The sequence below is a fragment of the Necator americanus genome, chromosome V (genome assembly GCF_031761385.1).
Source record: "Necator americanus strain Aroian chromosome V, whole genome shotgun sequence".
NCBI classification, from domain to species: Eukaryota; Metazoa; Nematoda; class Chromadorea; order Rhabditida; family Ancylostomatidae; genus Necator; species Necator americanus.
In genome coordinates, this window is record NC_087375.1 from 15,342,275 (window position 1) to 15,356,534 (window position 14,260).

The 14,260-nt window shown below is 39.4% G+C and overlaps 1 protein-coding gene across 1 annotated transcript; it reads right to left on the reverse strand.

Moving 5' to 3' along the window:
* Window positions 1-177: 177 nt before the first annotated feature.
* RB195_013968 (uncharacterized protein) lies at window positions 178-10,022 on the reverse strand (the record flags this gene model as incomplete). Its single annotated transcript, XM_064204023.1, has 14 exons — window positions 178-285; window positions 1,378-1,512; window positions 1,642-1,720; window positions 2,985-3,055; window positions 3,131-3,299; window positions 3,957-4,144; window positions 4,268-4,340; window positions 4,707-4,806; window positions 4,875-4,974; window positions 5,044-5,233; window positions 6,172-6,239; window positions 8,227-8,406; window positions 8,659-8,767; window positions 9,955-10,022. The coding sequence occupies 14 exons, from the start codon at window positions 10,020-10,022 to the stop codon at window positions 178-180; spliced, it is 1,638 nt and encodes a 545-aa protein (XP_064059904.1).
* Between the last annotated feature and the right edge of the window lie 4,238 nt (window positions 10,023-14,260).

Below are 14,260 nucleotides of genomic sequence, written 5' to 3' on the forward strand. Positions count from 1 at the left end.
GCCGCAAAACTCGAGAAAATTAGAGAAACAAAAAAGAGAAATCAAACAAAGCAGCCCTGATGATTGAAACATACATACATACACATACGGATAAAGAAGATCAATGTTAACAGAGAAAATGCATGGGAATTCACAGCTATGTACACCGGATGGCTATCGATCGGTCGCGGGGCGCGCTCAGGCGATGCCACTAAGAGTGTCGCCCATCGCCCATGTACCCATTTTCATCTCTCGAATGATGAATGAAATGAAGATGTTCCAAGCATCCAGAGCGGCTTGGCGTTCCTAAAAATAAACTACTAAGCGGGCATTACAGTTCGCTAGCAGCGGATGTATTTGTGCTGAAAAAATGTTCGAGAAACATCGAATTTTTTTCTTAGACCTACAGAAGAAAAGTGAATATCGACTAATGAGAATTACCATCTTATGCTACAACCTTAAGAAGTAGGTACCTAAAGATTTGGAAAAAAGAGCTATAAATAACGTTTCCGAAGAAAAGGGAGAAAACTTTTGAAAAATGTTATCGCGGACATTCATAGGTGAATACGCGCATAAGATCGTCGCGAAGGGCTCTTTATAACATCTCTACAATGCTTCAAATCATAACAAAAGAAACGTTTCCGTATGGAGCAGCGAATCGTTTGACGGCGTAAATGAGTCGGAATGATTCTTGTATTTCTTGAAAGTTCGTTCTAGGATTAGCGCTGGAACACTGTCCATTGAGTAGTCCGTGGATGCGTTGATTGTCGTGTGTAATTTGACAAATATTGAATAATCCCATAAATAATACGGTTTTCAATGGTACCTGAGAATTATCTCAAGTCATGAACAAGTGAATTTTGTAGTACTATTACTGGAAGACTGCCAGAAAGAAGTTGATCGCAGATAACAAAAAGAGGAATGGTTTTTTTTTAAAATAGATTTTAGATTGGAAAGGATCTATCTTAATCTTGAAAGATGATAAGTATAGAATACCGCATGGATGAGCAGATAATGGATTCACCCAATAAAACCAACTTCTCGATCTTGAATTCTTTTTTGAGGGAACCTACTGGTTCCATTCAGTTTAGGTCTTCTATTTGAGTCTTTATGCTTTTATTTATCTAGGTACCGGATAGAATGAAAAACATTGGGAATTTCCCTAGCAAAACTTTATTATGATACTTTTTCCTATAATTACTGTAACTGAAGACTCATCGATGAAATAATTAATTATCACTTATTAATTTTGGATCAACATCTTATGCTACGACAATCCGTGAGTTTATGTCATGAGTTTATCATGAATTTATCAGCATTGCAACATTCTCTCATGTATCTGTGGTTGCCTCATAGTGAAAGTAATTTATAATGCAAAGTAATTCCTATAAAACTTGCTTCATGGCTTTTAAATTCGCATTCTGATATGATGGTGAGCGTGCTGGACTTGAACTCTCTCCAAACGGCCGATGGGAACGGAATCCCGTGTTGATAGTGGATCGCTCCGATCCGCCGGATTCGCATCACAATGTACTGAAAACGTGGATGAATGACTGTCTGAGTGTGGTTTCAATGGGAGTTTTTAGAAACGCCCGCTAATGTGTTGCGCTACCATCAAACACTTAAATTGTTTACGAATGGATCACTTGAAAAAAAACGAACCTCCTCTGGCTTCCCGTCCTGCATCATCTGCAGTAACTCAGTAATGAACGAAGAAATTCGCTCCGCTACTTCCGCATATCTGGAACTCAAAGAATCTCTTCCATTTGCATTCAATATTTATGATTGGTTTGAAATTATATTACATTTATTATTGATGATCGGTGCAATGGCTGGAATTTCTGAGTAAAATTGCAAAAAGTGGCGGACTATTCCAGGAAATTTCTTCATGAAATGTCTGTGAGAGTCTGGGCTCAAATTCTCGAGCGCAAACGTTTCTTTCGGCGAGGCAGCTTGGGTCCAAAAAGAAAAATTCGATCGTTTCGGAATAAGGATTGCTCAGGCAGTATGCTGAACCACATCCGCATGAATTTGAAAAGAGCAGGATCTTTCAACGAATCAACGACATAAAAACTATTATAGCTGAAAGTGACATAAGTACTAACGAGTGAATTATATAGGGTTTAGTCTATTATTATAATCACTTATATTACTTGCTCTTAATAGATAACATTTCTACTTAATCGTATATTTAGTAATTATAATAATTTTTTAAAGCAAACTTGAAAACTCGAAAATACTTGAAAACAAAGACACTCATTGTCTTCCTCAGCAAGGATCAAAAGACGTTAAATACACTTAAAAAATGTGCACGTAATTCAATTCTAACCTTTCATGCAAAAAAAAAAAATGCAAAAAAAACTGCAGCGATGTTTTTTTCATTTATGTTTCGAATACTCGGCTCCATTCTCTTGTGTGAATTTTTCGTAAACTTCTTTTTTCTCCTCTTTAGTCATTTAAACAGGATTCTACGTAATGTTGTTCGCGTTCCTCGCTTTCACTCATAATCCGCGTAGAAAAGAGCACTGACAGATTCAAGAAACGGTTCAAAGGTTCTTCATTTTCTCAGTAAGTAGTACGTTAAGCTGATTCGAAGGAATTTTGCGGATAATTGTTTTACCGATTGATGGTTACACGAAAGTACTGAATGTTTCTATTAATATCGTTGACGCGGAGTACGTAAATGATAAAGGATAAGGTGTACAGCGTTGATCAATCCCTGCGGAGATGCGCCTACGCGTTCGACTTCAATTCAGAATCGTTTGGGGTTTATGGACATTGTGCAACATTACAATGACTTTCGGGAAAGAGCCGATGTAATAGGTCAGAGGTTTTACCCTCCCAAACAAGTAGGATTCGCTAAGTCGATTTTGAACCAAAGATCGATCAGTGCGAGATCATGCAGTCACTGCCGAACTTCTTACCGACCATGCTGCACCCACTTTTTGCAGGTTGCATCCCAAACAGGGTACATATATATATGAAAATATTTCTGAGTAACTAACTTGGAATTGCTAAGCAGATCGAAATTCTTGGTGCTCCCATGAGTGAGCAAAGCGAACATTTCGGCTTCCAACTAAAATGTTCGACTTTTTCTGTTGAAGTCGCGGTAACCAAAGCAAACATGAAAGATATTCGCAAAAACGGTTACCTTGTCGTTCGCGTACAGCATAAGATTCGGAGCACGAAATACGGCCAAAAGAGTAGGCTGACGTCGAAGTATCGAGTGCAGAATCCGCATCCCCAGATTCTTGCCATTCAATGCAAGCGCTTGATCCCACGATGATCTTAGAATGCTGAGACGAGCGCCGAAAAGTTGCCTAAAATGTTCAGATTCACTATTTCGAGTGGAGTTGTTTTTTTGTGGATTACTTTTTCTGAAGTCTATTCTAGAACTAAAGCCAACTCTTCCGTTTCCCATGTTCATCTCAATTTTCGAAGAATTTATCGTTTAATCAACCAACATAGTAGGAACTCCACATAAGTTCCTCAAAACCGAGGATTTTCCCCACATTTTCCAGATATTTCCAAGGAATTACTTATTTATAACTTTCATTACTGCATGAAGATTTCTTCTGCAGTAATAGGGAAGTATTTTTAAGTTGTGTTTTACCATTTCTCTTTATTATTGAAGAGATTTTCATGTTTAATCTTATGAGGACTTTGATCGCTGAGCGATTTCTTTAGAAAATTTTGTTCTCGAATTCCAAAGTGCTCGTTTGAGGAAGTTTAATTAGGTAATCACTTCGGGTGCAGCCTATTACTCTTTTAATTTGCTACAGAATCCCATTTTAATCACTCTTTAACCAGATGTGAAAAGTGCAAGCGGAGCCCCACTTAAGTTGGAGTGCGAAAACATTTTTCAAGTAAAAAATGCAGGTCCCTAACAACCCTAACAAGAACAAAATATGGCCAACAACTGTGCAGAATTGCAAAAATCCCCTCAATAGAAACCACAAAAGTGTAGAGCTGCTCACCCTGCATCGCACACAGTTTTCTTTCGTCTCATTGTCTTTCTCTCGACAAGGCGATTATTCAGCCATGTCGTAGCTTTGAGGAATACGAGGCTATTGGTGGCTGAGTTGAGGATGACGAGGAAGTTTGAGATATCGACGAGGTAGTAGTTGTAACTCCCCACTCCAACTGTCACTTCGACCAAATCGAGCTGAAAAACAAATTAATGCTCGAGGTATAACCAGATCAGACGTAGATAATCAGTTAGGACAACAGATGCGAAACTGTGCACTGCAATACTTGCTGTTTTGGCGGCAATGATGAAGCTACTCACCACAAAAGTCAGGCTTCTAAAGCAGAGAAACTTGGACACCAACATAATGGAGATTAACGTTTGTAGGATCTCCCTGAAATATGGATTCATCATCAGAGGTCAGTAAAAGCATATAAAATAAAACGCTGAATAGTTGGACGTTGTGTGGCTGAATCCCTTCAGAGTTCGACTTAAATTTAGAGTCGTAGGCGTATATGAAAGCACATCTGGCCTACACAATAATTTGCAGGAATCAGAAAGTATATCAGGTCAATTCTCTTCATTTCATCTCAGACAAATTTACTACCAATTTATCAACTCAGAAGGATCTAAGCATTCGTCGGCTTTTAAGCGGTTTAGGGCTAAAGGGCGCTGATGACCTTTTATCACCGCTTTCCAACCGCTCATAAGTGAAGCAATTTTTTCAAGTACATATGAACCACTGAAATGCAAGGCTCACCTAGAGGCATTGCGATCGAGGAAGTTCTCGTTCATGTGGAAAAGCTCCCTCCTTGTGCGATTGGATCCTCGAAGCATGAACACAGTAAGCAGAGTTAGGACTAGAAATTTCGTCAATAGCACATGGTTATTTAATCGAAAAGACAGAGAGGGAGAAAATCGGACTCACTCAAAATACAGAGGTTAGGGCCAATGGACACGGCAATCATTCGTGAGATCATGCGATAGAGAGCATAGGCTTTCTGGTTTCGCAAAGCTGTCAATCGAACCTAGAAAGCATGGGATACGGTGTCGATGCATCTCGGATACTGAGTTGCAATACGTTTCGATAGACGTACCGATACTGCAATGCGATTCTCCTCTTGATTATAACACAAATAATTGTTGAACTCAAAAAATGCAGGAATGTTTAGGAGCACAGCTCCCGTCGAAAGAGCTATTGGCATCCGGAGCAATCGTCGATAAGTTGAGCAGTACATGAATGATATCCGTCGTTCACTTCGAAACGATTGCACCAAAGCTGCAGATCTGAAATGATCTCCAGCCCTATCTACAATTTTTCATGCTTTTCTGTTTATTGTGTTTTAAACAACAACAAACAGGACAAAACAAAAACGAAAAACTTGTACAAAATCCTGAAATTTTCGAAAGATGACCAATTTCGGATCTCGCAAATACGTTTTTTGATGGAGGAAAGAAAGTGGATGGGATAAAATTGAGAAGAAATGGACTAGGGACTTTTGGAATGAGGGTATTGTCGAAATACCTCAACTACAAGAAAAAAATAGCAAGACAAGCAACTCGCAAGCAACTTCTGAGAGTATCACATACCAACATAACCACTCGATCTGCACCTGCTCTTTTCCCTGAGACGAAAACAAGTTTTTATTCTTTCTACTATTCATTCAACGCATCAAAAGTGCATTAGAAACTGATCTGAAGTAGGAGTTTCCCCACTCGGCACCACAGATCGGCTTTTCCTTCTGTGTGATTTCCACCCATGCCGTCTCAGCACGTTATGTTTTTATTGTTTTTCTCCTGGGAAAGGTGGAAAGAAATTTGTCCTCGAGATTTCTTTCCGTAATCCAAATTGGAAAGAGAGGACTACTTATTTTGGGTTTTGCCCTTTCCAGTGATCCAGGACCGGTTTGAAAAACTTTTGCAAATTCAATTTCCTTAATTGTTCAGTTTCAATGAACCCTCAATCCTGAACACCAAAACCTTTGTATCAGATTAATTTACATGTTTTCGTCGTTTTGCCGATGTTAAACTTTACGAAATAGCTTCAAAATCAACGCAAGCATTTGTTTTAAATAATTAAAAAGTATACATATTTCGTTTCAATCGTGCAACACGCAAAGTTAACCATAATTTTTCCGAAAAAAAAAAAACAATCTGGCACATATAAAGAATTCCGACATAAGTTGTATCATCAAACTTTCATATTTCTAAGTAGAACAACAAACCTTGGAGTGCGAAATGGATCTCTTGTGGCCATAAACCGTTGCCATGTTATCGCAACCACACACCATGTCTAAATGTTGGGGAAATTACGAAGACTGTTGGCACGGGTACATGCAACAAATGTGCCCAGGTCTTTTCCGATAGGTAGTTTTTTTGCGGGAATTCAAGACTGTTGGAGCATTTCTACAACGTGACACTGCTAATTTCTGTAATTTTTATCCATTTTATTTATTTTATTATTTATTATATTTTTATTTTTATTTTATCGCTGTCTGTTCAGAATTTATCAGGGTTAAAAAGCGAGCTTATTGCGCAGTTACTCCGAGAGTTTCAAAGATGTGGGCGCAACGCGTGTCAACGGATTCTCTTTCTCCCTTTCCATCTACCTTGTTCCGCACCTGAACCGCTGTTTGTTTGTTTGTTTGAACACTTTCGACGCCTGCTACACCTTCTACAGTATGATTTAAATGTTTTCCGTAGTTCGTGATTGATAAATGTGATAAATGATAAATATAGATGTGATCTAGAGTAAGGGTTAAATAGCACAACGTTGTTCAATCCATTTCGGGACGCACATACGCGTTCGACATAAATTTAGGATGGTATGAGGTTTGTGAACGGTACTGTAGTGTTACTATGCAATGACTTGCACTGGCTAGCCGATGTGTAAACCGGTCTTTTTATCCTCCTAGATAAGTTTGGCACCGGTTTGTCGACCGAGGGGATGAGAGAGTCTAGTTGGTACTAGTGCGGTTTCGAACCATCGATCTTACAGTCATAGCCCTCTTACCGACTGCACCACACAGGTCCCAATAGCGCATATTTGGTACAAAAATATAGAAAATAGAGGCCCACGAGAGGGTAAAAATTGCTCTCTGGACCTAATTGCACCGATATTGAAAGCGCACACGGTCGTCGATGTGTTGGCAGTTGCAGGTGCGCTTCCCCGTTGAACAGACAAATTTATCCCCAGATGATCCACCGATGAACGCAGTACTCGCGATGAGGCAATATGCGAGGTGCATAAAACTGAAGTATCTACCACGCGAGTTTACGCAGTGACCAGCGTGCTGCGATGCTTGTTCCATGATCCTTGTCTAAGCGCAGTAAAAAGACTTTTAGCAGTAAAGTGTGGAATATGCACGAAGCATGTGAAATTCGTGGTCAACTGCATAATATAGGCACCTCAATTCGTGACATTGAATCTGACGGCCACTAGGAACTTTTATTAGAGGGACATATTAAGCTAGTAAGAAAGATCGAATTAAATTCGTATGAGTAATTGAGTGAATTACTAATTACACATCTATTTTACTTTATCTTCTTTTCTGAGTACTTCGTTTGAGGCAAGCACTAGGAAGCTATACTAAAGCTGCTTACCTTTATTGCGATTTTAAAAGCTTTCTTACAGTTTTGTGATGGAATCAAATGTGTTTGGGAATGTGGAAATGACTAGCTCTAGAACGCACAGTATAATCCGGAAATGTTCTAGCCCATTCCGACAGCGGGCGGGTGTGGCGCAGTCGCTAAGAGTTTCCACTGAGCAATCGAAGGTTCTATCGCACCTTAGTGCTAACCAAGCCATTCATCCCTTCGGGGTCGACACAATTGTACCAGACTAGTCCGGGAGGATAAAACACTGAGTTGACACGCCCGCAAGTTATTGTATGGCTACACACGCACTCATAAACCTCAAACGAGGTCTGAGTGGAAGCCGAACATCTGGGCGCATCCTCATAGGATTGATCAACGGCGAGGACTTTATCCTTCATCCTTTTTCCGGACAACTACTTCTTAAAATACGATACTTTTTCCGACGTTCAGTGGGATTTCCACCTGAACGTGAATTCGAAGCCAAAGCCAGCCAAGCTACTAACGATTGTTTTTCTCATAAATTATTTACACAACTCCAATGCGTCTTTCAGAATTCGCTGCTTCTCATTATGTTGCCTTCAACTGCGACTGACGAAATAAGCGTAGAAATTTCCGGCCTCCAGCACAAGCGATTACGCATTGTTAGAGATATTTTCACCTATCCCAGAAAAACGAAGACTCACCGCAGCAGTATTCGCAATATTTGAAAACGGATGGAACCATGGCATAAGGATATTCAGCCAGTCAGAGTTGACGGCGATCGGTAACTTGCGAATAGCATAGTAGAAAAATGCGCACCATAACAGTATTGTGTCCCAAATAGCGAGCGCTATTAGCGACACGGCCAGCACGATTCCTCTTTTCTGAAATAAAAACAGAAAATAAAAAAGATAAAATCCATTGACAGCTATCAAGTCGCTCTGCCAGCAATCGGAGTCAATTAGTTTAGAAGGCTGGAAAATCTCTGAAAGATTATTGTTTTTCCCTCTAAACAGAGTACATTAACTCCGACGAAGGCACCCTCCTGTTTGAGTTGCGTGATTTCTGGGGCGTCCAAGCACTCTCGCAAGACGGAAAGAATGTTGTTGTAATAAAGTGTGAAAAGCTAGTTTTACCTTATCCAAATTTGTCACTTGGACCCGTTTCACTCCATGAGCGTTTCCTATGGTACCCAGAATGACTAGCGCTGTTGTCAAATAACCATTCACTGTCATTGCAAATAGCCTGAAATTATCCATGAGCTGCTGTAGAGTGAGTTGTTTTCCGCGAAGCAAATGCTTTATCAAAGGTCTTGAAAGTTTTAAAGGTTTTTTAAAGGTAAAAGTTGTAATCTCCAAGTTGCACAAAAAGGAGTAAATTTTTATAACTCGTGACCTCCATGCAAACCTTTCGATTTTTTGAGAGAAAACAGATTTGATTGTGAACAGTCTATTTTCTTTTTTAAGCGCTAATTACATTCCACACATGGAAAACTTTACCCCCACAGAAATTTCTCGTAATTTAAGTTTTTTTTTTGAAAAAAATGAGAATATCTTGTGGCTGCATCAATTATTTCAATGAACAATAAGTATAGTGCATTTTTTATTTTGGTTTCTGTTCTGTACTTGTTACAGCAATGGGAACTTCTTGATGAATAGCGCGTTTCTTGAGCCAGTGCACCAGCACTTTTAGTCCCAAAAATTATGAACAAGAAAGGTCGACGTTTTCAGTTCTAAAAAACGCCATCCAAAGGTACGGAAGCTTCCGAAAAAAGCTTGAAATTTAGGTCACATTTTTGTAATTAGAAATTAGCCTCTGACTATTCCATGTGTTCTCGATCTTTCACAAGTGCTATTTCCTACATCAAACAGACTCAAAAGACGTCTTCTTTTTTTGGAAACATTACACTACAAAACAGCCGAGTAGGTGGTATTCATGGAGAGATCCGTACTCTTTTTAAATAAAAATTCCTTTTACATTAGAATGAACTGTTAAGTCAATTCATTTCGCGCAAAAAAAAAAACGAATGCATTTTTATAAAGGATCAGAAAAGTTCGGTTAGTTTCTAAAAATGTCCAACTTTAGGAAAGAAGGTAGACATGCGATCCTTACGGAAACGAGAGTGTAAGAAAAAAAGATCCTCAAAGTTTGCGAACAGCAAACTGTTAGCTGAGAAATCATTTCTTTTGTACATCAAGAACTTTTTATTTATCACATTCATGGAAACAATTTTATCGAAATACATCACTTCGCAAGAGAGTGATTAATTTCGATAAAATGCCGAACTCTAAAGGCCACTCCTTTTTACTTCTTTTGCTATTTATTCGCTTTTTTCGTATAGCGACAAAAGACAAGCGAGCTTGCAAGGCAGGTCCAAACGCATATCAGGCTCCAAAGACTTTCTTCCTAGCTTTGTCCTTCTGTAATCTTACCTGTATGTTTCTGTCTCCGGCTGCTTATAGCAATGCTCAATGGTTTCGTTCAGAAGCGTCACGTCCATAGTTGGTCGACTGTTTATTCGCAGTAATACCGTATTCCTAGCGATTCCATCGATTTTCTGCGAAAGATCACGCGTGGTTTAACCGGCCAGAACGTGCGTAATAATTGTAATTGGTAACGATAGGAAGAAATGAGCGAAAGTAAGGAAAAACGACACAAAATAAAATTGGAGAAGTAAAAAAAATGAAAAAATAGAAAAATAAAGATCGTACAATGCACTGTTACTACAGGCATAAATAACAATAGAAAAAGAAATGATTCATTTGGAATCAAATTTGCTCATCATCTGAACTTATTTGAGTGCCCAGTTTAGAAAAAGCATGCATAAACGTCAGAAAATGATCGGAAGACAAGGAAGATAGGCGAAAAAACCAAAGATGTAGCAAAACACACAATCAAGCAGAGATAGAAGTAGTGAAGGGTGGTCGATGATAGTTTTATCGGCGCACTTCTCTCAAAACTCTTGTTAAGCAGTTTGTTTCCAGGGAATATATGGGGATTCAAGGAATGCAAGGAATTCCGGAATTCAGGAAATGCAAAGAATTCCACATAAGTTGTGAGATCTATGAAGTAGTTAGTAGTGTGATAATAAGATAAATAGCCCAGTCCAGGGGCTTATTTAACAGTTTATCGAAAGAATACTACCTAAGAATGGCAAATGATTCTTAAGAAACCTAAATGCGACTAAATTCCAATTCGTGTTTTCGAACACAGTCGAAAAATTGAGTAATCAACCTGCTTAGAAGTGTGTGGGCAGAGCGGGAGCTATGCGAACGTCACCAACTCTGCTTACGAAAAAGAGGAGCAAACGAAACGAAAATAAAATCTTTTTTTCTCCTTTCTCTTCTCTTTTTTCCTGTCTTTCACTGGGCACAGCGTAGTTGTTCTTTATCCCACTTTTGTACTACCTATGTGCACATTTAATGTTTGAGAGTTTTTACTTTTTTTTGGTGCGTCTTCGAAAATACTAAATAAACAAATGCATAAATAAACTTGATAAGATTTGTGAGGCCTGTTTTGCAAAGCAAAGTTAACTCCACTCTTAGTGTTTTCGGGAACAACTACAAATAATTATCATCAAAGCAATGTAGGACCCGTGGGAAAGTCAGGGCAAATAAAACAACAGGGGCTGTTCAGAGAAGCTGTGTACTGTGATCTGAAATATTACCAAGTGTTGATGAACGTAATGCGTTAAAACTGACGCATTCGTCATGCGCACACAACAACACGTGTCCGTCAATGATGACGAAAGGTGATAAACAATGAAAAATGAGCTCAGAAAAACTGTAGCAGTTAGAGGGCGAAGAATAAATAGAAGCCGTAATCTTAGGACAGAGTATTGCCACGCCGATAAAAAGTGGAGATTTCGATGCGCGTGCGAAACCTCTTCTGTGGATTCCTCATTCGTCGAGGGAAACATTGCTGGGGTGAACTCCAGCTCTAACACAACCATAATTGTCGTACCGCGCACTCCAGTTTGTTCTGCTTAGAACTCTTTTTCTCAACGAAATCATTTGTTGGAAGTAATATAGGAGAAAACAACTGTTCCAATGTTTTCCTTCCAATTTCCTTCACCAAAATATTGTAAATCATATCTACTGTAAGGAAGTTGTGAATTCAATTTGAATGTGAAGAAGAACTCTTGGTTTCAATTTAGTGCATAAAAATTAAATTTCAAATGTAATTTTTATGCATGAAATTGACCTCTTGCACTCATCAGTGAGGTAGAAGAATTTCTTTACAATGACTAAATCACTGAGATATTAGGTATGAAGTTAATTTGATATGCTTATATTAGGTTGAGTCGAAAGTTCTCGGACAATGTGGTAGTGATGATTTCTAGAGATTATCACTCAGCAAAAAGCCGACAAAAATGGATATGTTAGCAACCGTTTGATAGAGAATAAAAAGCTCTTCAAAGTGCAGGTTAACAATTCTACTGAGCCAGTTCCCTTCCCGCCACCATGCCGCGCAACTTCAAGCCGTCGTCACACCACCGCCGCAACGTCATACTCTTTCTCCATCTGTCTGGCCAAGAACGCGCGGATATCTATAGACGTCTGAAGGAAGTTTACAAGAAGCACGCCCCCGCTAGAAGTACAGTCTACAAGTGGCACTCGAAGCTCGCGTCGGGCGACTATTCCATTGAAGATGAAGACCGTTCGGGACACTCAGTGGAGTTGGATTTAGACTTGCTGCGGAGATAGGTGGAAGCCGATCCGTTTCAAACCACTCGCGAACTGACAGTCACTCTTGGGATGAGTCAAACCACAGTTGTTCGCGGATTGGAGTCAATCGGCAAGATGCGAAAACTAGGTCGATGAGTACCACATGCTCTGACGCAGTATGAGATGGACTGCCGCGTTGACGCGGCACTTTCTCTGCTCACACTCAAGCGCATCCACACTTGGCTTGGGTACAACCATCGCCGGGGATGGGAAGTGGATTTCCTATTCTAACATTCACCGGCGTGCCCAATGGGTTGACAAAGGTACGGATGCAGAAGACGTCCTTAAACTCAAAGTACATGCCAAAAAGGTTATGCTGTGCATCTAGTGGAGCGTACACGGCGTCGAATACAGGGAGCTGCTCGATCAGGGATATACAGTGACCGCAGACGTCTACATTGAGCAACTGAAGAATTTGAAGACAAATCTCGAAAATGCACACCCGCAGCAGCACGAAGTCTACTTCCAGCACGACAACGCTTGGTCGAGCATTGCAAGAACGACACCAAAGCCAAACTGATAAAATTCGGTTGGACCATTTTACCACACCCACCGTATTCCGCAGACCTGGCTCCCTCGGATTATCACCTTTTTTCCTATCTCTAACGTCATCTGGATGGCCAAGAATTTCAAACCCGCGACGACATCAAAAAGGCACTCAAGCAGTTCTTCAGAGAGCAGTCCCCAGCGTTCTGGAGCAAAGACATCTACGGCCTGCCTAAACGTTGGCGTAAGACCATCGATGCCATAATTCAAATGATTTACAGTTATCGTTTAAAAATTTTAAAGTAAATAAAAATTTTGTCAATTTGTCCGAAAACTTTCGACTCAACCTAATTGTTAATCTATATCTTATGTCGGTAATATTTAACATTTGCAACGCCATGTCATCTCATATGGGGCTAACATACTTCTTGCAGTAAGCTGAATGCGTAGTAACCCACGAAAACGAGAAAGTCCGAATTTGCTCAAAATTTAGCTGATTTCGCAGAAGGTGAGATTTCCGAAAGACTGTTTCCACGAAACATTTTTCAATCGCAATGGACACCTTCAAAGGAGTACTAATCCTAAAATTCGCTGTTCACGTATCTTCTCTTATATCCACGTGTAGAATTGCATGCAGAATTTCTTGTTAGTGGGATAAAGGAAACAATGTTGCGGTTATCTGTAGCTTAACGAAAATACCTGGAAAGTTTAGGGTGAAAAGCAAGAAGTGTTTTCTGGATTGATTTACAAAATTTTCGATTTTCGTTTTGCCCGTTGATAGCCGGTTAAGGGAATTTGACTCACGTAAGAATGGAAATGTTGACACAATTCTACATATTTTATTGTCAAATCGAGTCCATACCTCCTGCACAAACAGAGGAAATATGAAGTAGTGTTGGACTGTGAGACTAAGAATTAAGTCTAAGATTTTAGGTATTAACCGAAGTAGTACGGTGAGAATAAAAAGTGTCGTTTTTCCTACGTTTTATAAATAAATTTTTTTCTATGGACCTAACACTATCCGACGTCATGTGATTAAAAATCAGTCAAAAACCACAGCCATTGATGTTTCTTGTGAAGGAAACCTTTGTGAGAAGAGAAATTTCTGCATATAAAGGGATTTTCCTGAAGAAATAGATATCTATTTCTGAGTTTCCTGTCAAAAAAGTGCCTGGAAAGCTATGGAAATGGAAAAAAAGCTATGGAAAGCATAGTTTTGATGGAGCCAGATAGAAAAAACGCACACACGGCATTTAGAAAAATCGCAGCAGCACTTTTGACCGATTGTCAATTTTACGGAATTATTGAAATTTCTGGAGGATTCACCACATTTTCTTTAAACAGGAAGCGATCGATGCCTCGAAAAAAAAACCTTTAGTTTAGTTACAGCTGCTTCTACTCGTTTTTCTATTTTTTATTTTTATTTTTTGAATTTTAGAATAATTCAAGTATATATGCGAGATTAACTACTTTGTTTTGGTGCTACTTTTATGCTGCCCGGAAGTTTTTTTTTTTCCAGAATGAA